The following is a 22,816-nucleotide window of genomic DNA, read 5'->3' as shown; positions in this document are numbered from 1 at the left end:
ATTGTATTATTTGGTTTTCCTTATATGAGCTACAGTGCATAGTTTGTATGTTTTGATCACTTACTCAAGTCTCAGCTCTAGTGTGTTCTTATACTTTTTTGGTGTCCTGTCTTGAAGCCCAGGCAAATTCTACATTTTCTCTAAGTAGCTGTGGCTTTTGCTTCTGAGTCATGTACTTCTAACTCCCATGTGTGCTGAAAGTTGTCCTCTTGGGGATATGTTGGTTTCCTGTGTAGACCAGAAAGAGCAGCAGGCAAACTGCTTGAGATTCTGTGCATTTGATGACTCTAAGTGAAGTGTGGCATTGTTGGATATAAAGGTCTGTGTAGCTAGTTTTAAGTACTTACCCTATTAAGTACTGTCAGGAATTTGGTAGAGGGGAGAACTAAGTTGATTCACGCTAGTTATTAACTATGAGACTGGATTGGAAAAGGGTTTTTGGTCATGTTGCATAAATTTGCTATTTCTTGAAATTAACAGTTCCTGTTTGCTTTTTTCCCCCTAAAACAGATGTATTTCAGGCAACTTGGGAAAGGTTTTAAGAGGTTTTCATTTACTATTCATTAATGTCACCTGTATGTAAAACCTATGTGTCTGTCTAAATACCTACATAGTGATAGTTGGTCTAGATAAAGGATGCTTTGCGGCAAAAATCTTAATTAGTATTTGTGAAAACATCCGGTAGAAAATTGGCTTTATGGCTACCCTAGGGTCTTTCAGGTCTTTTGTTGTCAGCAATTCAGAGAGATCAAAAGGAATCATTTTTTTCTTGTAGACAGCAGTACAGATTTGACAGTTTCTTTTTTCATTTGCTCACCATCATCAGCTTTTCCTTGCTGAAATGCTGAAGGTCAGAAATTCTTAAAGATGTACAGAATTTTTTGTTACTGTTGTCTTTGTCATAAGTAGTATTAGTATACAACCTGTACATCACAGTTTTATGTATACGAAAGACTTCTCATGTTTTATTCTCTAATTGAATGCTTAGAATGATTGAAAAAGATTTTTTTTAAGATTTTTTTATTTATTTGACAGAGACACATTGAGAGAGAGAACACAAGCAGGGGGAGTGGGAGAGGGAGAAGCAGGTTTCCCGCTGAGCAGGGAGCCCGACGTGGGGCTCGATCCCAGGACCCTGGGATCATGACCTGAGCTGAAGGCAGATGGTTAACGACTGAGCCACCCAGGTGCCCCAAAAGATTGTTTATTTTTATGAATTATTGTCGTGGTTTTGTCATACATTGCTTTATATAAAGATGATGAGAACCATAATTTTAATGTGAAAGTGAAAGGTTTTTTTTCTTAATGTTAAAAAGAGCACTTCTATAACAGTAACATTTTTGAAACTGCTTTGGGTATTGCTCTCAGAGTTTTCAACAAATTTAAATGTTTTTGAATATTCTCAGAATATTTTATATATTTGAGGAAGGTGTATTTCATATTGAGAAATAGCAAGAAGGTGATTGGAATAATATTCAGTGAGAGTAAGATGGGTAATTATGCCAACCGAAAATAGTCTAGCATTTTCATGAGCCATCTGTCTTGAATTCTTCCTTACTCACTATATGGTTAGGGTGTTTCGTCTAAACACTTAGTGCTTTGGTTGCTGTACCTCAAAAAATGAGGATGGTAGTATTGGGTCTGCCTGTCTTAAGGGGTGGTTGCTAAAGAACATGGAACATGTTTGCACACTCATAGTCTAGTTTCCCCATGTCATCATGTCATCACCTTAGTGTTCACTGTCATTCTTTTTAGAACCGTTGTAATAGCATTGGGGCGCCTGGGTGTCTCAGTTGATTAAGTGTCCAACTCTTGATTTCCGCTGGGTCCTGAGATCAAGCCCCGTGTTGGGCTCCGTGCTCACTGGGGAGTCTGCCTAGGATTCTCTCTCCCTCTGCCCCTCCCCCTGCTTGCACTTGCTCTCTTTGTCTCTAAAATCAATAAATAAAATCTTAAAAAAAGGAACTGTTGCAATAGCATCTCCCATACTCCCCCACCCCACTTTCACTATAAAAGCAGTATTTTTTCATTTTAAGAAACGTGGAGGGACACCTGGGTGACTCAGTCGGTTGAGCGTCTGCCTTCGGCTCAGGTGATGATCCCAGGGTCCTGGGATCAAGTCCTGTATCGGGCTCCTTGCTCAGCGGGGAGCCTGCTTCTCCCTCTGCCACTCTCCCTGCTTGTGTTTCCTCTCTCGCTGTGTCTCTGTCAAATAAATAAAATCTTAAAAAAAAAAAAGTGGAAAGTTTTTTCTAAATTGGAAAGTGTCTCATAATCTCTTCATTAAAAGATATCTGATTAATCACTTTGATTTCAAGATTATTTTCTCCTTCCTCTCTGATTTTATATGTGTTTCCAAATTGGTGGTAGTAACTAGCCACAAGTGACTACTGAGCACTTAAGATGTGGCTGGTATGACTAAGGATTTTAATTTAGCATTTTAATTTTAAGTAATTGACGTGTAAGTAACCACATGTGGCTAGTAGCTACCAGATTGGACAGCAAGGTCTGGACTTTGTCCACCTCGCCAGCTTTGTCTTTTCCTTTTTCCTACATATTCTCTACTTTTTATTCATGCTGAACGAATTTGCTGATCCTTGAAGGAACCATGTTTTTAGTTATTTTCAGCTGTATTGAGATATAATTTACATATAACACTGTAAGTTTAAAGTGATTTGATAGACGTATATTACAAGATGTTTACTGTATATGTGTATATACCGTATACAGTATGTGTATGTGTGTGTTGAGTAAGAAACCTGCTTGTATATACATCTCTTAGATCTGCTGTTCCTTTTACTTAGCATGCTGTTTTAGGCTTTGTCTTCTTGGCACTAACTTAGTCATCCTCAAGACTCAATTCCATATCATTTCGTGGGAGGACTCCATGATTTTCTCTTGGGAGGGGTTAGGTACACATCTCTGCATTCCCACAGTATTCCATGTATATACTTGTAACCGTTCATTAGACTACATTGTGATGGTTTCTTCAGATGTCCACTTCTCCCATCACAATATACTTGCCTTGAAAATGGGAACCATCATCATTGTACCCTCCAAGCTTGTTGCCTATCAAGGAAAATAAGGATGCCTCTTTTTGCATCAGCTTGTTTAGATACCTCTCTAACTTTGGGCACATTGTGTAACCTTCCTACATCTCTTTTGATAAGTAACCTATAAGTTTGTGAAAGGATTAAATGAGAGATTTTTTTATAGGAAGTTCTGCCTAGTGTTTGAGGCTCTGAAAACCATTCAGTATGTGAGCAGCTTCTATTCCTGTTGTTGTTATTGTAAATACTCAGTCTTTGTTGTTGCTTATAAAATGGTTTTCCTATTTATCTGTTCTATACCTGAATATAAAATGTGTTTACCAAGATATTTAAGTATATTGATATAATAAAAAACAAGTAAGCTAAAGAATTAGAACAAAGGGAAAGTAAAAGTAGGAAAAAAATATCAAGCTGGCTTGAAGTTAGGACAGCCAGCATTTAGCCTACCACTGCTCCCACCCCCACCCAGTTTTTTTGTAATGTTTATTCATAGTAGCTCACTTGAAACAAGGTATTTTCTTTGTCCAACCTTAAAAGATAAAGTGGTAACTAAATGTATATGAAAGTCACTGAAGTTGCTTTACTGTACACAACAAGTGGCTAGAATCTCATTAAATGATGACAGGGGTGTCTGCCCAAAACTGATGACTGGTTTTTGGAATTACTGGTTTGAAGGTCTTCTTTCTGATAGTAGTTAGCAAGGCCAGTAGTTTAGCCCAAATATCTTAAGATGTAGATCACAGAACAGTCCCTAGGACATGGGAAGAAAAGTAGAGTTTATATTTATATGTAGTATTATCTTATCCTTTTAAATTTATGGAGATTTGTGTATATTTCATAATGGACACAAAATATTTTTGCTAGGGATATATGTAATTTGTAAATAAGTTACATATGTTAGAAATGTATCTAAAATATTTTTGACTTTAGTTTCAAGATTAGAATTGTTTTTAAATTTCTTCCTCATTTGGCACCAGTTTATCGTTGTAGCTTTCTGGCCCCGTTATTTTGCTGGAGGTCCCTTTCTTTGGTCCTGTGGTTCCCCCTCCCCGCCCCCTGAAGGTCCTTATAGGCTCCTTTACCTAAGGTAATTCTGTCTTTAACGAATCAATTTGAATTTTAACATTTGCTCCTTTAACCAGAATGGCCTCCTACTGTGTCCTCTTGATAAGTCCTGCTCAGCTCCCAAGACTTCATTAATTCATTGATCTCTTTGGAGAAGTCTTTCTTAACATTTCCTATTCATAGATTGCACTTCTCATTGGTCCCATAGGATGTTATACTTACATGCAGTGTGCTCCTATAATTTGGCTCTGCTCCAAAGCTAACAGAAAACAAAATTAATAACTTAAGAATTTCTCAAATGTCTGTATTTTTTTTACATGAAGTTGATTGCTATGTTTTAAATAGCCTATAATGGTGAACATTTTTCAGATGTAATGATTTGAATTTTTAATGTTGGTATATATGTGAAGTTAAATGGTAAAATTAAGGGAGGACCAATAAGGAGGAAGTATTTTGATTTCACCAAGGTCAAGCACCAAGTGTGCCTTTATTTATCTTGAAATCAGTCTCCATAGTATCAGAAAACATTCACGCTCATTTTTGTGGAAACAGTATTAACCCAAATATAAACAAGGACATTCTTCAAAGTTCTGAAAAATCTTGTTGGTGTTTCGGTACTTCCTTTATGAAATTATAAGTCCTTTTTATTGATTTCTCATTTCTTATGCTGTATTTTTGAGTAACACACAGTATAGGTGTTTGGTGTGTGTGTTACCTTCTCTTAACTAGATCCTAAGTTCCACAATAGACTATATCATAATTTTTTCTTCCTTGTCCCCTGCATTGCTTATGGTGCCTTTTACATTCTCAGGCACAGCAGAAGCCCTTAGCCTTGGTTTTCTCTCTATCCGTCATGATACCTGCGTGTAAGTGGAGCCATCGAACACTTCCCAGAAGGACACCTAGAAAGAGGATTTCATGGCAGCATCATGGGTCATGGTCTTAAATTTAGAGGGCTTCCTTTTACTCACCTTTCTTTATATATATTTTTTCTACCCAGTCCATTGTTCTAGGAAAGTATGGCAGGTGGTAGTCATGGTATGGTACTCTAGAATCTACTGGTTCATTTTAGGCGCACAAATTGTAATGAAGCAAGCAGCTCCCTCTGTGATTGCGCCTCGCTTTCCCTGCTCTCCTGCAGTTTTGTTTGGATTGTTTTGTTTGGATTCAGAGCATATTTAGCAAGATTAAGACATAATTGTCAGGACAGTTGATTATTAAGACCAGATCACTTAATCACCTTTATGTTGGTACACTGAATAATGGCTGTCTTCTTCCACTTGGCCATGCATGTGATATCTTAAGTTATAGAGTGTGTTTTGCTTTGGTAGAGTCTGTGTGTGTCTTATTGACCAAGCCATTCTTGCAGTAAGAAATTAGGATCCGTTCCCCTGCCAAGCTCATCAGAAATTAGAGGACTTTGGTCTAAACATGTGATTGCTGAAATCTCTTTGAGGATGTCTTAGTCCGTTCAGGCCGCTGTAACAAAATAACATAGACTGAGTGGCTCATAAATAACACACACTTATTTCTCAAAATTCTGGAGGCAAGAATTTTAAGATGAGGGTCCAGGCATGTTTGGGTTCTGCTGAAGGTTCTCTCAGCTCTCACTGTCTGTTCACATGATGGGAATGGCTAGGGAGCTTTGTGAGGCCTCTCTTATAAGGGTACCACAGTGCCCTGGACAGTGTATTGTTTACGGTGCTTTGCATCTTAATTACAGAAGAGGACTTTTTCTATTTATTCATGAGTGTCTAACATCTCCTAGGAGAATTTTGCTTCCCATTTGCCTTCTGGGAAATAATATAGAATTCTTGATAGGAAGTTCTTGTACCTACCTAGAGGGTCATGAGTCCAAAAATAGAGAAAAAGCAAAGGGGTGATAGTGAATCAACCTAAGGACAAATGCCTGCCTGGAGCAGATTTTAAAAAAAAGTTTGTGGAAAAAAAAGTGCTCATTGTAGAAATGTAAAAACATAGAAGAACGTTAAGAAAGAAACTTGTTGTCATCCTCAACCCAGAGATAGCTAGTGTTGCTAGTGATTTTGAAAAGTATCTTGATTAATTCACATCTTCTAATTTAGATAATGCTGGATATTTATATATCCCACCTTTCTACTTCTCAGGCAATTAAATTTTTCCCAAAATATTTTTAATAGTAGTATTACGTTATATAACAGAATACTCTCATGAAGCTGCTTTTTTCCCCTATTAGAGACAACTCATGAATAAATGGACTCAGATTTTTTTCTTAGAATTGATTTGTGAAAGTTAAATTACTGGATTAAGGATATAAAAATTACTTTTATAGCTCTGCATATAAGTATTGCTAACTTAGTTGTTTTAAGAAAGTATCATTCACTTTTTTTGAACTTCAGGAATGTTGGGATCTCAAGGAGGGCAGGGCATGCTGCTCTGGATCTGCCCAGGGAACCAGAATTGGAGAAGTTTTTTAACATACTTGAAACACTTTATACAATAATTGCTAACGAAAGCTCTTTTGAAGATTTTTTGAAGCAACTGTTACTAATGTATACCAGTGGTCCAAGGTAATGATTTTCAAGAGCATTCCAATTGGAGGAGTAATGACTACTGAGATATAGCAAATAGATAAATGCTGATTGTTATTGCCGTTTCGTTTGATTTGTTACCTGTTCAGAAACTATGCTGAATTCAGCATTTGACTTTTATAGTACTAGAAAATGCAGTATTTAAAATTAGAGAAGTGATTTAAAGTTGGTCTCAAATATATTCTGGAATCTACAGATGGAGACCAATATATTCTCAATAGTTGAATTTTTCAAATGAGATTTGTTTTTCCAGGTATGTTTATATGTTGCTCTATTTTAATTATTGTGTAGACCTCATTTTTATTTTAAAACTTTTACTATTTTAAAACTTCACATTAGCTTTGCTCGGTAGCACACTTGACTGATTACATGTAGAATGTATTCTTTATTTGCCTATATGTGTATGTGAGTGAATGAGTGAAAAATGCCTCCTATAACTCACAGTTTGGGGGAAAGTGGAAGCATGGTGTGCCTTTTTATTGTTCCTTTGGTTTCACTGATTCTAATTATAGAAGCTTACATCACCTTAGTTGATGATGAAGGCTTCCCTCTCCTTTGCTTTTCCTTCCTTGATCACTCCCTAAGGAAGGATCATATTTCATAGTGCTTATGCGTCCTGCTGGTAGCTTTAGCAGGGTTTTCAACAGCATGGTTAGTGGACATAGATGATAGTGTGTTTGAAGCACACTTTCTTACAAAAGAATAGGAGGAGAATGCTGATACTCTGGCTTTCCTTTTTTCAGAAAGGCTGAGCAATAGATAGAATGCAGTTTGAAAGGAGGAATTCCTGAGGGGCACCAGTAATTAGAATTAATCGTGTCTGATAACTTAATGAAGATTCATTTCAAATGTTCATGTTAAGCAGGGGGTGAGGAAGAGGTGGGAGAGCTTGCTACGATCCTTTACAAGGGCTTATATGTTCCTCTCTGACATTAAAGGGTCATTCATTCTTCAAAAGGATTAAAGTGTTTTTACTATATAAATCAGCACACTTAACAGTTTATATTTTAAAGACCAAATGCTTACAACTAAAATAGAGAAACGAAGGGCTTATTTTACTTTGTGTAAGTACATAATTTTTCTTTTGTTCTTTACCTACTTTTGAGTTTGGTTTCTCTAAGTTGTAATTACAATATTTCACTGTGCAGGTGGGGAATAAACAGTATGGACTATGCCTGAGATTACTATAAATCTGGTTTTCGTTATTGTTAGTTGTTTGTTTTTATATAATGTCTAGAAGGTATATCCTCTGATAACTTTATCCTTGATGACCTCCCCCCCAGTGTTGTTTATTAAGTAAAAAGTATAGTTTGGTAACTATCAGAACCTCATTTTTGGTTTTCTATGCAGTATTTCAGATGTTTTAGTTTGTATTTTTGTTTAGAGGTAGTTTATACAGTTAACATAAATTTTAATTATTAACTACATAACATTTACATTTTTATAAATAGATTTTGTAATGGTTTCAAGCTTTGCAAAGCCAACATACGTTGATTGCTTTATTTTATGGTAGTGTGGCGGATCCTTCTGAAGCCAAAGATTTCATCTTATGTGGTTTAACATCATGATGTTTCATATGCAGGGGAAATGTATTCTTAAATGGCTATCCTGTGGTGATGGTTCCTAGATAATGTGTAGATCAGGGCACTCTCCCTTGCTGCGATTACTTCATTTGAATTGGTAAGATAATGGAATGAGATCACAATAAAATTCTAAAAATGATGGGAGTGAAAAAGTGTTTATTCCCCAATCATATTTTTAGTTATTTGACAAATTCCTGACACTTCTCTTCAAAAGATGTTTATTTCTTCTTTCATTAATTAGGAGGTTATGTCATTTTTTTTCCCCCCTGAAGGAATCATGTGGTCTAGCATATTCTCAGAATGCTGGTGGATTCATAGGCTGAATATAGGATTTGGCCTGTGTGTTTCTTTCATGGTATTGTTGCACAGGGGGATTCTGCATGCTCTGTTCACCATACATTTCCCCCGGATGGCAGATACTATGAGGTGATTGGTAGAACAAGGAAAAGGATGATGTCATCTTCAGTTACAGGCCACACTAAAGGAAAAGAGAGTTTTTCCTTTACTAAGTTGGTGTTTACTACAGTAGTTTCTAACATATGGCATTTAGTGGATTGCATTTCACACACAGGGCAGCAATTTCTTAAAGCAGCTAAGAGATGGCTCTCCCTTGCTCAGCTTGAGGTCTTTCTTTGTGTGCCGTCAGCATGATTTATTATAAAAAAGGGGAAAAATGACCATTATGATTTTGTTTTTGATTTGGTTATAATTTATCCTGTTGGTACCATACATGAATGTAATTATTATCTGCCAATGAAACTGAAATACTCTTGAGTCATGTTACTAATGTTTATGTATAAAAGGCTTGTCTTGAAATTTATCTTTAGGAATTGTTGGGCTTCATTTACATAGAGTGCCTGCTATCATTTTTCTATTTTAAAAAAATGAATGATCAAAATTAGATTTTAGTTAATTTATTCTTGAATGCTTTACATAGTGTTGAAACTCCAACGCACAGTAGTTTATTTAAAATAATTAAATTGAAAAAATACATTGGTGCTTGAAAATCAACCTGTCTATATTTTCCATGTTTTATGTTTAGAAAGCTAGTCATGCTTATTTGTATTTTTGAGATTTAATTTTAATTTAAATGCAAATTTTTTGCATGTATCCTTTTGAAATTTTCGCCAAAAATATAATTCTTAAGTTTTATGGAAACCTAAATTCATAAGTGATCACATATTTTGAAAGCATGGCTTGTTTTTGTTCAGAATAATATTTAGCTTTACTAAAGTTAATTGTAGTTTTATAGTAAGAGCACAATTCAGACTGGCAGCTTAGTATTGTTCAGAAAGTGAGTCATACTTTGCCCAGAGGTAATAAAGAACTCTTTTTTTTTTTTTTTTTTTTGGTGGGGCTAATGACATGATGTTTCTTTTACAGTGGAATCCTTTGTAATAACACCCATCTTTCAGGTAATAATTTCTCCTACTAAGCTGCACATCTCCTGCCCTCAAAATAGTGTTAGGTGAATAAAGCATAATAGTTGTATTACTTTGCTTTGTTCATTGATTGTAACTCTCATAATTTTGCTGTCTGGGGATGTACTAAGCATTTTATTGTTGAAAACTATATCATTTTTTGGCCATTGGGAGGCACCATTACAACCTTAAGTGCAAACTCTTTATAGGAGTATCTGCAATAGATTCCTTGTGGCAGAAGTGTGAAGAGTAAGGGTGGATACTAGAGGAATTGTGTTTTCAGATTGGACAGGGTGTGGCAAAATATAGGTTTTTTTCTGGAATTTTTATAGAAAAATGATTACTTTTTAGTCCAACCTCAATTTTTTAATCAGGTACAATAATTTTCTTCACTAATTCCTTTTGAGTTTTCTGGCATCCTGTGTCTTTCTAGGAATTGAGTGCTGGGCTGCAGGAAAGTACCATATTGCATAGATTATTCTTCCTCAGAGAAGCTGGTACAGGCTGCAAGTCGGCTGTTGTGCCTGGTGATGTTTTTCATCTTTCCTTTGCAAAATGAAATTCTATTGTTTCCATTTAAGTGTACTATTTACATAAAAATTTTGGTACTAATTTTGATATTTTTAATGTTAGAGTATCCTGAAGGTTATACCTTTTAGGACAGTTATTTGATAAATAGGAAGTTTTGCAAGCAGAAACCCCTGAATCAGTAGTGTAACAAACATACGTGATATCTGAGAAGAAGGCTGCCTTACGTATTTGTAATGCAAGTATCTTACCAGTGCTAATTATTTTCCCTTGGGAGGACAATACTGTGTTAAATTTGAATAATATTAGGAAATCTAGCTTCCCAAATAAAACTCTGTATCAGTGCACAGAATTAAAAATCAAGATGGATTTTTAAAACTGAATAGAGAGGTGCTTTAAGCCAGTTTTTTCTTACAGAATTTAGCTGGGTGACATGTCTCATGGAAGGGTGTGTGTGTGTGTGTGTGTGTGTGTGTGTGTGTGTGTGTGTGTGTGTTTTCAGTAAATTGCTTTTTGGGCTACATCTGCAGATACAGTAGCCAATTGATCTAATGCAGTTTCTGAAGGCTTTCTATACAGGTGATGTCATCCTTTTAGCTCTATTCTCCTCCCACTCTCTTTCCTTCTTATTAGATATTTCATCTTACTGCAGAGCATGGAATCAATAGGAGCTTCTCCTTAGGGAGCTGCTGTGAAACAGACAAGGACAGTAGGAATTAAGACACTAACATATAGTCTTGTTTTAGCAGAAGATGTAGTGTTTTTGTGTCATCACATATAAATTTTCAACCAGAAAAGCCAGACTTAGATCAACATTACTGTCTTACTGATGCATTAGAACAAGAAGCAATTCTGCAGAGCTGTAAATAGTGCATGTGAAAAGAGAAAATTTTAATTTTGGATATTTTCAGGCATTCTCCAGGACAGACCTGTTAGAGCATATATATCTTCTAACTACCATTTGCTTGCTCATCGGTTGGTGTTTTTGTTGTTGTTGTTTTTTTTTAACCTTTGGTGATTAAGAAGATAAAGAAGAAACTTTCATTTTAAGGCTACAGTGTTCTGGTTTTCTTCTGATGCAGAAGAATTACTGCAGTGCTTGCTCTACAGAATGAAATAAGTTGAAGAAGAGACAAAGCTGTATTACAGAAAGGAAAGGTTTCTCAGAATCCAGGAACACAGATTTGGTGCATGTTGCCTTATTTACTTTGATTGATACTGTATTAACTGTGTGTGTTACCACTGTGCATGTCTGTGCCAGGTGCCTGAGGAAGCATGTGTATGTCTGTATGTACTGAGCCAGAAATGTAAACATCTTGATTTACTGTGATTTGCTTGTGAAAAGTGAACGTTGTGATGAAAACTGTTGCAGTTATTTAGAACAATACTCTGAGCTACTGAAAGCTCCTGATTTCAGTTTGAAAGGGATTTGGAGAAGCTGCCTTTATATAACACTGCAAATGGCGTGTGATTTGTAAAAAGAAACTTAACAGAATTTTGTCAACATACTCATCCGTGTGGCTCTGGTTTGAAAAGGAAACTACCCTTTCCAGCTCAGGAAATGGCTTTTCTTGTTCGCTGTTATGCCAATTGTCTTCAGCCATGGGCCTCCAAAGTAAGTAATGTTTATTATTTTCTTGGAGATGGATATAATCTAGTTATTAAATTTAAATTCTACTACTTTGAATTGTAAACTAGCTTTATTGTGCTCTTACATTTTCTAAACTTTAAAAAATAAGAATTACAAAGCAATCTAAAAAGCTCAATCTCATGGCCATTTTGTTTTTCAATTTAAAGGAATCTCTAAAGTATCCTAATATACCTCTAAGAGGATTTGAAAAAAACACCTTCTTAATAATCTATAGACTTAAAATGTAATGCATTTGAGATGTACTATCTTCAGACTGAATCATTTGTTTATAGCTAATTCTGTACTTATCTGGGAGTATACTCTTTAACTTGACTGTATTGTATTGCCTCCTTAAATGGTTGATGTATTTAGCAGTGTTAGTCTAATCTCTAGTTTATATTTAGACATTTTTATTATACAGAAATTTTAGGAAGACAGGGTAGTAACTTCATCAGTGAACTAATATGAAGGAAATACTTAGTATGAAAAGTATATGAAAAAATTTTTAGTTTAGAAATAGTAGTAAGCATTTTAGAAATAGTAATTGAATCATTAGTAGTTTGAGACATTAAGGTAACATCTGTTATATTTGTCAGTTTTTTAAAGCAAACATTAACTCACAGAAAAGCAAAATGCTACATAACAGGACGTGCTAGATTTTAGGAAAATATACAATGTAATTTAATAAATTGTATTGTTAATAGTGTTTATATAGAGCTGAAATTTGATGCCACTCAAGTTATCTTTCCTGTTATGTAAATTTCAAAACAAAACCAGAGAAGTGTGAATTTTTATTTTTGTTTTATAAAACTATGTTTTAGTTAGCACTTTAATTGTAACATTGGTTGTTTCAAGATTTCTTTATGGTTCTGTTGAATAGAGACAGGCACAATAGAAGCATTTCCTAGGATGAAATCATGTCTTTGTTTAAAGGTTGTTCTACTGATAGTGACTAAGGGAGAAATACTGTGATAGCATGTAGTGTACTGTTTTATCTGAAAGATAGCTCACTGCATATCTTTCTTAAACGCAGCTTCTAGAAAGACATTTAAATTTACTATCCATTTGGCAAACAATGATTGAAATGTAAAGAGAGGGAAAGAAACGGAGGTATATGCTTCATTTGTACTATCTGGTAAGGCATGGGTGGCCTCCATAGTACAAATGCCACCTGTGGGGCCCACGCTTTGCTGATGCTTGTTACTGACACTACTAAGATTTAAAACCTGTGGAAGGGAAATGGATGAGACCAAGTGAAAAAGCTTCAAAGAAAATCAAGAATGAGATGTATAGGGGTTGTTGTTTAGAATACCAACAAAAAAATAGCCTTTGGTGGTATTGGTAACCAGCTTTTGATTTAAGATTTAACAAGTATAGAAGAGCCAAGGGGGATTTTAAAAAATCAGATTCTAAGGTTTGATTAAATGCCAGCAAATACTATCTGAGCAGGATTCTGTGATTGGTACTTTGTAAATTAAGTATTAGTAAAAGAGTATGGCTTCTTTTCCCCCTCCCCCATCTCTCATGTTAACTACTGATGGAATTTTAACTCTGGATTGTGAATGCACAAACATTAAACCTGTGATTAATTTTTCAAACTTGGTTCTTTCGGTTTTCTAATACATCTTACTGGTTTTATTTATTCAGGTATTTTGCCCACCCTACTACTTGGATTTCATTACTTCTGAATTTTCTTGACAGAATAAGGAATTCTAGAAGCCAGAGTGGGGGGTGAGGGGAGGAGATGAACTTTAGGTCCTAGAATGTTCAGAATGCTTCACTTTATATTTACTTTTAAAATAATTGTTTAGTTGTATATAAAATAATGAATCTAAAGTCTTTTCCTTTTAGCCTTTAAAAAAGCTAATGTGCTGTCTCTCACATCCAATGTTGGTGATGAGAAATCTGGGCTCCTTATAATCCTTAGTCCTTTGTTAAGTAATCTTTTTCTTGTCAGTGGTTAGTTGTGTTTTGTTTTGTTTGGGTTTTACTTTTTATCCTTGATGCCATGAGGTTTTACTATGGATTATCTAATTTTTTGTTTTGTTTTCTTAGTACTTGCAAGTCTCTCTCAAGATGAAGATTCCCATCAGTCTTCAATTATGGGAAATTTATTTTTTGAAAACTGCAACTCTTTTCTTATTGCTCCAGATGTTGGAACTCGGGATCTGTCCATATTATCTCTAAACATTTGTTTCAGACTTTGTTTTCACTTCATGCATTTCCAGTTTGATCTTCTAGCTCGCTGATTCTCCATTTGTGACCAGTTGCTGTTCTGCTCTTCATCTTTTAAATATCTAAACGTAATCATTGTATTAATTGATGTAGGAGAGACGTTAGGATTCGAAGCCAATGGCCAAGAAAGAATTCTTGAGACATCTTTGTTGCAAAAAGGTGGTTTTATTAAAGCATGGGGACAGGACCCTTGGGCAGAACGAGCTGCACCGGGGTCATGAAGAGTGGCCCGTTATATACTTCCAGGTTGCAAGGGGGTTTGGGATAGTGTGGACTTCTGGAAGCAAGGTTTCCAGGACCTTGAGGGGGCTAGCTGTTGTTGGGAAAAAGTTATTTATTACCATCTAGTAAAACCTTAGTCATGAGACCCTTCAGATGTATATCAGTGGGCCATATGCTTGCGGGGGGGGGGGGTGATTGCCCATAAGTATCTTGGAGGTTTAGAGATAAAGGAAATTTCTAAAGAAATTTTTATATGTTAAAGTAGACTTACAGGATCTGGGGGTGGGGTTGGGCTAGGATTGTCTTTTGCCCTTAGGAAAGTGTCAACATTGAGGCAGTTGAGTCCCTAGAGGAATGTCATTCTGCCTGTTTCGAGGACTTATCAGTGGGCTGTAGGTAGTAAGGAAATTTAATAATTTCTCTTATGCCTTTGTTTCCCACATCATTAATCATTTCTGAAATCTCAGGTGATGCTTTTTCACAGCCACTCTTGTTTAATAACTTGTTTTCATTTCATGGATGACATTCGTTTCCCTCATTGTCTGCTTAGCTCTTTCTTCACGTTTAATGTCTTCTCTTAGTTGAGTGTGTTTGGATGTTTTTTCAGGAGGTTGCTCTTCCTTGAGTGATTGAGAGCTCACCTTCCTGATGTATTCACATTGCTTACCCAAAGTGACTGTTTCCTGAGGGGAAGAGGCATCACCACTTTGGCTTCTATTTGCCTTCTTTTAGGTGCTCCTATGGTCACTGGTCAAGGAAGTGTGTTCATTTTCATTTTTACACACAGCTAAATCTACAGGTCATTTTCTGGCCCTTACTTTACCTGTCTGTGGTGTTTGACACAGCTGACTACTCCCTTCTGGGCAGACTTCATTCAGACTAAAGTCTTAGCTGTCATTTACTAGACAGTGCGGGACTCTTCTCCTATTATCTTCTGCTACACTCCTCATTCATTGCAGTGACTCTGGTTTCCTGCACTCTTAAACTGATTTCCTCTTTTCTCAACAAGTCTATCTGGACTTTTAATAAACCTGTTAAGTGCAAATATTGATTGAAAGCTGCTCTTTGGTTTTAAAAATGTTACAGTGGGGAGATACATGTATCAGTGTCCCTCCAACCCTCATCTTCTAGTAAAAATAATGAATTAAGAATGCATGCTTCCCCTGTAGTTCATTTGTCTCATGCAGAGTGCTAGTGTAATATACCTGAGGCTACTGTGGTTATATACAGCTATTTCTTTCAGGACTTTTGAGACATTTTAGATTGTCTTCCTAAAACAGACTTCAAACTGTGTTTTGGGGCCTTAGAATCTATTTTCTTTTCTTTTTTTAAAGATTTTATTTATTTGATAGCACAAGCAGGGGGAGCGGGAAAGGGAGAAGCAGGCTCCTCCTTGAGCAGGGAGCCCGATGTGGGGCTCGATCCCAGGATCCTGGTATCATGACCTGAGCCAAAGGCAGACGTTTAACCAGCTGATCCACCCAGATGCCCCTCAGAATCTGTTTTCAGTTCTCTCACTGTCAGGTGATACTTAATGACATGTCACTCTGTCTAGTCCTAGAAGCTTCTTTATAAATCTACTTTTAATTTCATAAGGCCCCTGTCTTCTTGTGCTTTGATTGATGTTTCCTGTCTCCCATATGTATGATTGTCTTCCGTTTCATCTTATATGATGCTAGAGTAATATTTTTAAAAAGCAGATCTCTTCCAGTCATTTTCTTGCTTCAAGCTCTTTGAGTAGCCTTTTTCTAATAAAGGAAATCTAAAGCACCTAAGAATACTACTTCTAGCCCTTCGTCTCCTCTATCTCCCTATATACATCCCTACCTAAGCTTCACTGATTTGCTTACTGTTTCTTGATTGCATATAACTCATTCAAGGAAATTAAAGAGCATGAGTGCCACATTCAACGGAGTAGAGTGAAAACACAGGAGTACTTCCTTTTTTTTTTTTTTTTGAGTGGGGGGTGTTGGTGGGAGGGACATATGGAGAGGGAAAGAGAATCTCAAGCAGGCTCCATGCCCAACGTGGGGCTCGATCTCAGGACCCTGAGTCCATGACTTGATCTAAAATCAAGAGTTGGATGCTTAACCGAAAGAGCCACCCAGGCACCCTGCAGTACTTCGCTTTCCATTCATTTTTAACTTTCCGCAGAGGCTCTTATATTGGGAGTTTTTGTTACCTAATATTTATCACTTTCTACTCCATTTCTGATGGTTATAAGTTAAATGCTTATTCTCAGCTCTACTTTATATATTAGGTATATTAGTACTTAACATGTTCTCATAAGGCATTCTAATAAATAATAGAGGAGTGTTTTCTCCATACAAAAATAAAACATTTCAGCTGGGTATTGCAAATCACGCTGAAACTCCTTTTGGACTACCAGCCTTGATATTTCTCTTTCACTAGAGAGTACTGCTCTTGATTGCATGGTATATATTCCTCCAAATCTTTTTTCCCAAACTTAGATGAATATGTGCCCAGAAAACACGTAATGATGTTTTTATGCTTTAAAAAAAGAGTCTTATATTTATCATGAAAGTTACTTTTTTTTAGTCAGTACAGCTAGGTGACCTATTCAGGTTTGATAACAGATTTGCTTCATTCCTTGAACTTTTGCACAGTAATCCATAATAGGCTATAACAGTTTAGCCATTCTCCTTGTGACGATTATTTTTCTTAAACTTTTACACTTTGTTTGTAAAGAATGTTCTTGTGTATTCCTTCTTGCACACCTGTATGCTTTTTTAAGGATAGATATCCAAAGAGGAACTGTTGAGTCATAGGTTTTTGTATTTTAAATGTAATAAATCTTAGTGTTTGCTCTCCAGAGTGGCTATACCAATCCATAACTCCCATTAGCAATTTATGAGAATATTGTTTTCCTCCATAGCCTTTCCCATATTTTGTATTATCTTTCTTTTTGCCAATCCGATGAAAAGTTATTTGTTTAAATTTTTATTTCCCTGGTTGCTGGCAAAATTTAGCAATCTCTTCCAGCAGCTCTCTTCTGCTGCTGTGATTTCAGTGGCCCTGTGTTGAGATGGCAGAGCCAAAAGACCAACGCAGTACCTGAGTTTGCATAAAAGAAGTTGCCCCAAAGTTTTGCCTGGATGTGCAGAGAACTTTGAGTCAGAAAAATATATACTTGGATAGGTTAAGTCTGCCTGAGACATACAGCAGCTCTTATGTCATTGCCCTTCCCAGATACCTGTAGTAGCTCTCTATTACCTATAGGATTCAAAATCAAAATACTTTGCTTGACATTCAAGATTATGTTCTACCTCTAGCCTCTTCTTAATACATCTCTTTCCCTTTATATGTGTACAGAGTCTTCAAAAGATACGTACTTTTTCATAATCTGTGTCTGTATTCAAGCTGTTAGCTAAGGAACCTTTCCACCTCCCAAATAGAACTTTGACACTGGTCCTCATGGGATATGTGAGTTCCAGCAGAGCTCAGAATTCAGGTATAGGAAATGGATAAAGTAACTGTGGAAAATAGGAAAGTTTGCCAGACCTATAGGCTGGAAGGATGATAAGGTAAGTGAATTGACGTTGCTCATGAAAGGTAAGCTCATAAGTCCCTGCTGGGGGTAGGAAGAAAAGGAAAAGGGGTAGATAAGCTGAGAGAAAGCAGAGAAGCTTTAAGAAATCAAGGCTTCCTATTGGAGGAAAACTTTCCCCTTTCTGCCTCTTTTGTTATAAAGAAAAGGAACTGTTGGGTGTTAGGAACTCAAAACTTAAACAACTTAGTAGGAAAGAGCAACTGATTTATAGTCAGGCTGCCTGAATTTTAAATCCAGTTTCCCTGCTTCCTAGCTATGTGACTTTGGACAACCTGTATAACTTCTCTGGACCTTGGTTTCTTAATGTGTAAATTGGTTATAATAATAGCATCTACCTTGTCTGGTTGTTTGATGATTAAATGAGATAATCTATGTAAAAAGTATGTAGAAGGATATAGTTGCTTGCTTACATATTTGGCACATGTAGTGAGCACTCAAACCTATTAGCTGTAGTTGCTATCATTATTCTTATCACATGAAGAGGTTGAGAGGATTCCTATTTGTTGATCTGTTTCCTTCATGAGGTAGAAAGGAGATGCCATATACTTGTAAATCTCTGTCTACTCTTCACTGTTAGACTGCAGTCCTTGAAGGTGAGACCCATCTGTTTTCGTCTTCTCTTTCTTTTAATTTTTATTTTATTTTATTATGTTGTATTAGTCACCATACAATACATCATTAGTTTTTGATGTAGTGATCCATGATTCATTGTTTTCCTGTAACACCCAGTGCTCCATGCAGTACGTGCCCTCCTTAATACCCATCACCCCCCCCCTCCCCTCTAAAACCCTCAGATTCTTTCTCGGAGTCCATCGTCTCTCATGGTTCATCTCTCCCTCCGATTTCCCCCCTTCATTTTTCCCTCCCTTCTCCTAATGTCCTCCGTGCTATTCCTTATGTTCAACACATAAGTGAAATCTTTATGTTACCAGCAGAGTTCCTGGTACAAAGCAGAGTATAACAGAGTACTAGAATCAGTTCTGCGTTTTAATTCTAACTCCGCTAATTAGTTGAGTGAGATCTATGGCTGACAGCTTAATTTTATTGCCTCAGTTCCTCATTAGTAAAGTAGAGATAATAATGCTTGTCTTTTAGGGTCTAGTGAGGATGAAGATTGCTTGTAAGTATTACCCTCCCAATTTGCAGACTTGCTCTTCTGCCTTTGGTTCATTGTGTTACTTTGGTGGATAACCTCTTTCTCCGTGGTCGTAACCTCTGTGGAAATCTTGAGAGTATGGGTTATCTCCCACTCCTGACACCAACCAAACATCTGACCTTTTAAAACTATTTTCAATCTTTATATTTTCATCTACTTCATTCCTAGATGAACGAATTCCTAGATCAATTCTGTCTGCAATAGAAACTAAATAGAAGGAAGATCTTTGAGCTGAGACATACTCCCATCACTATTTCTGTCTTACTGTAACCACTTACAAATACCTCATTGATTTTTCTGCCTTTTTAAAAATTTATTTATTTAAGAGAGAGAGAACATGGGGGTGAGGGGCACAAGCCGAGGGAGACAGAGTCTCAGGCAGGCTCTGAGCTGAGCACAGAGCCCGACACCAAGCTCGATCTCACAACCCTGAGATCACGACCTGACCCAAAACCAAAAATCGGGTTTTTTTGCAGCTTAACCAACTGCAGCACCCAGACACCCCTTTCTGTTTTGTTAAATACACATAATAGAGCTATAAAACAGTTTCTAAGCATAGCTTTAGCTTATCCCACAGGTTTTGCTGTGTGGCATTTTAATTTTTATTCTGAGTATTTTCTAATTTGCAGTGTGCCTTAATTGACCTCTGTGCTGTTTAGGTTTGTTTAATAATTTCCTGGTACATGATAATTTTCTAGTTATTTTTGTTATTTCTACCTTGTTTGCTTTGTGATCATGGGATATTCTCTGTATGTTTTCATTCTTTTGAAACTTGCTGACACCTGTGTTATTGTAAACTTTTAAAATTGTTTTTATGTGTACTCTATGTTCATGCACTTTAGGTCAGGTTTATTAACAATTTTTCCCATCTGCTCTATCGTTACATATTTTTTATTTGCTTCTTCTGTCAATGGGAAATCTGTGGTATAATTTGACACCTAATTGTGGATTCATCTTGTTCTTTTATTGTTGCCATTTTTTGCCTTATATATTTAGAGGGTGTATGCTTAGGTACATATTTATTTAGTGTTGAAACTTTTATTATTAAAAAATGTCCCTTAATGTCTCTAATGCTTTTCTCTCAAGGTCTGCTTCATCTGAAATACAACTACATACTCTTTCTTTTGGTTTGTGTTTGTATGCTATATATTTTTCCTTCCTTGTATTTAATGTTTTCACCTGTGTAATCTTCGTAGTTACACACAGTTTTACTATTCTTAAATCAGAGATGACAGCAATGTATGCTTCATCTATGAAGTCTGTTTCTACAGTTTCATGAACATTGCAAAGAACTTAAAGTACTTTAATAACTTCATTTACTCTTCTCCAGACTTACATTCTGTTATTTTGTAATGTATTTTAATTCTGTATATGTGTTGGGACATTAATATTCCTATTTTATGTAGTCATTATTCATATAGATTTACCCACACATTTCGTATTTTCATTGGTTTTCCTTTTCTGCATCTGGAAGCCTCCATTTGGAATTGTTTTCTTTCTCTCAGTGGATTTCCTTGATTGTAGATCTGCTACAGAGTATTTGTCTTCGTTTTTGTTTTCTGAAAGTCTTTTGTATTTTGCCTTTTTTTCGAGGATTCTTCTTGCTGGGTACAGAATTTTAGCTCTTGGAGATACCACTCCATTCTCTTCTACCTTTCAAATTTCTGTTGAGAGTTCAGCCATCAGTTTAATTTTGCTCTTGTCTAAGTAATCGCTTTTTTTCCCTGACTGCTTTTAAGACTTCTCTTTGTCTTTTTTTCTTCCCTACTAGTTTCACCCTAGTTTACATAGATATGGTTTTGTTATTTATCTTGTTGGTCATTCTTAAAGCTGCTTGATTTGTGACTTTGTATTTTTTGTCAGTCTGGAAAAATGCTCAGCCATTATCTTCTATGCCTTGGTCTTTTTTTCCTATGACTCTGATTATTCAAATGTTACCTTCTCACTGTATCCCCCGTGGTTCTGGTCCCTTCTCTCCCAGTTTCACTCCTTTTTACTTTGATGCTTCGTTCTGGATATTTTTTCAGGCCAATCTAGGCCAATCTTTACTAATTTTCTTCTTAGCTCTGTCAAATCATATTGAGTCCATGTTTGACTTTTTAATTTCCTTAACTTTACTTTTCAATTCGAGAATTTTAATTTTATTTTTTGTTAATTATTCTTTGCTACAATTCTTAGTCTTTTCCTCTGTAGAGTTGACCCTTGAACAACACAGGGGTTAGGGCCACTGACCCCCTGAGCAGTCAGAAATCCATGTGTAACTTCTGAGTCCACAAAAACTTAATTACTAATAGCCTACTGTTGAATGGAAGCCTTACCAATAACATAGTCAATTAAGACATATTTTGTAAAATATAAAAAAAGATATATTTCATATATGTATTACAATAAAGCTAGAGAAAAGAGAACGTTATGAAAAAATCTAAGGAAAATATATTTAGTGGAGTGTATTGAAAAAGAATTCCCATGTTACTGAACCCATGCGTAAATGGAGCCATACAGTTCAAACCTGTGTTTTTCAAGATTCAGTTGTCTGTATCATGTATTGCTATATTGGAAAACATGGCCAGTGAGCTGTATGACCTGTGAGCTAAGAATGATTTTTACATATTTAAAGGGTTATTAAAAAAAAAAAGTCAAAAGTATCCACAGAGATTGTATGTTGCCTGCACAAGTGTCAAATATATGTTCTTTGGTCCTTTAAAGAGAATGTTTGCCTGCCCTTGCTATATATATTAAAAACAGTCATTTTACAATCTGATTATTCTGTCACTTGAAAGTTCTTTATTGTTTTTTAAAGTTTATTCTTAGTTTTCATCAGTGCTATCTAGTCTTCTCATGTGCCTGGTTTTATTTGAGCAATGGGTGTTGTATATGCAAAATATTTTAAATAATTTGAGACCTAGTATGATTTTTTTTTCCCTATGGTAAAGATTCCTGTTTGTATTAAAGTTATACAGGGTTACCAGTGACTCCAGTAGTCGACTACTGGAAGCACTGGTAACCCTGTATAACCTTAATACAATATCAGGGATTTAGGTGATTCTAAGATGGATATCAATTTACTTTTGGATCATATTCATTCCTAGAGTAAAATGTTCTTTCCAGACTCCCAGTCCAAAGGATGGCCTTTTCATGCTAGGCCTTGGAATATAACTTTTGTCTCCTTAACCAGTGACTATTGAAGTGCTTCTGAGTCTCTTCATCTCCCTCTTTAAGAATCAGCAAAACCTCACAGGCCAGATTATGTGTGTGTATTTCAGCTTTTTTGTTTATCTTAGTTATAGAATTTATCTGAGTTACCACTGGCAGAGGATTGTGTAATGTCATTTCTGTGTGTAGTTTGTTTGTTTGTTTTTAGAGAGGGAGAGGCAGAGGGAGAGAGAATCTTAAGCAGACTCCCTGCTGAGCATGGAGCCTGACGAAGGGCTAATTCTCATGACGCTGAGATCATGACCTGAGCTGAAATCGTGAGTCAGACACTTACCCGACTGAACCACCCAGGCGTCCCTCTGTGTGTAGTTTTTATAATTATAGTGACTACTCTTAAGATAATAGAATTCAGACTTGCCCATTTTTCCTTTAGGGTTTATTTAGTTTTTACTACTATGTGCATCTTTCTCTAACATTTTCCTGCACTAAAGCAATGAGAACCTCTGTTTTAAAAAGTAAATACATTTCTCTTAATGTTCCTGCATTGCAGGTTGTAGAGAAATTATGTGGAAAATATATCACCGTGCCTCCTATTTAAAACTTTCTCTCACTACTCTGGAGCACAGTCGTTT

General features: G+C 36.1%; 1 protein-coding gene across 9 annotated transcripts in view; it reads left to right on the top strand.

The window, feature by feature from the left end:
- RAPGEF6 (Rap guanine nucleotide exchange factor 6) overlaps positions 1–22,816 on the top strand; it is a 195,020-nt gene that overhangs the window by 76,201 nt on the left and 96,003 nt on the right. The window contains exon 1 of one of the 9 annotated variants that reach the window (XM_073878624.1): positions 10,730–11,832. The exons of 7 other annotated variants lie outside the window; for them this stretch is intronic. In XM_073878624.1, coding sequence (XP_073734725.1) covers positions 11,779–11,832 — 54 coding nt within the window. In that variant the 5' untranslated portion in view covers positions 10,730–11,778. Of the gene's footprint in view, positions 1–10,729; positions 11,833–22,096; positions 22,502–22,816 lie in introns of those variants that run through there. One more of the 9 variants, XM_073878625.1, reaches the window with a different exon arrangement.

This window comes from Callorhinus ursinus, unplaced genomic scaffold (assembly GCF_003265705.2).
Source record: "Callorhinus ursinus isolate GAN/ISIS: 27379988/994484 unplaced genomic scaffold, GSC_fseal_2.0 scaffold30, whole genome shotgun sequence".
Taxonomy (NCBI): Eukaryota; Metazoa; Chordata; class Mammalia; order Carnivora; family Otariidae; genus Callorhinus; species Callorhinus ursinus.
This window is presented reverse-complemented; position numbering and strand designations above follow the sequence as displayed.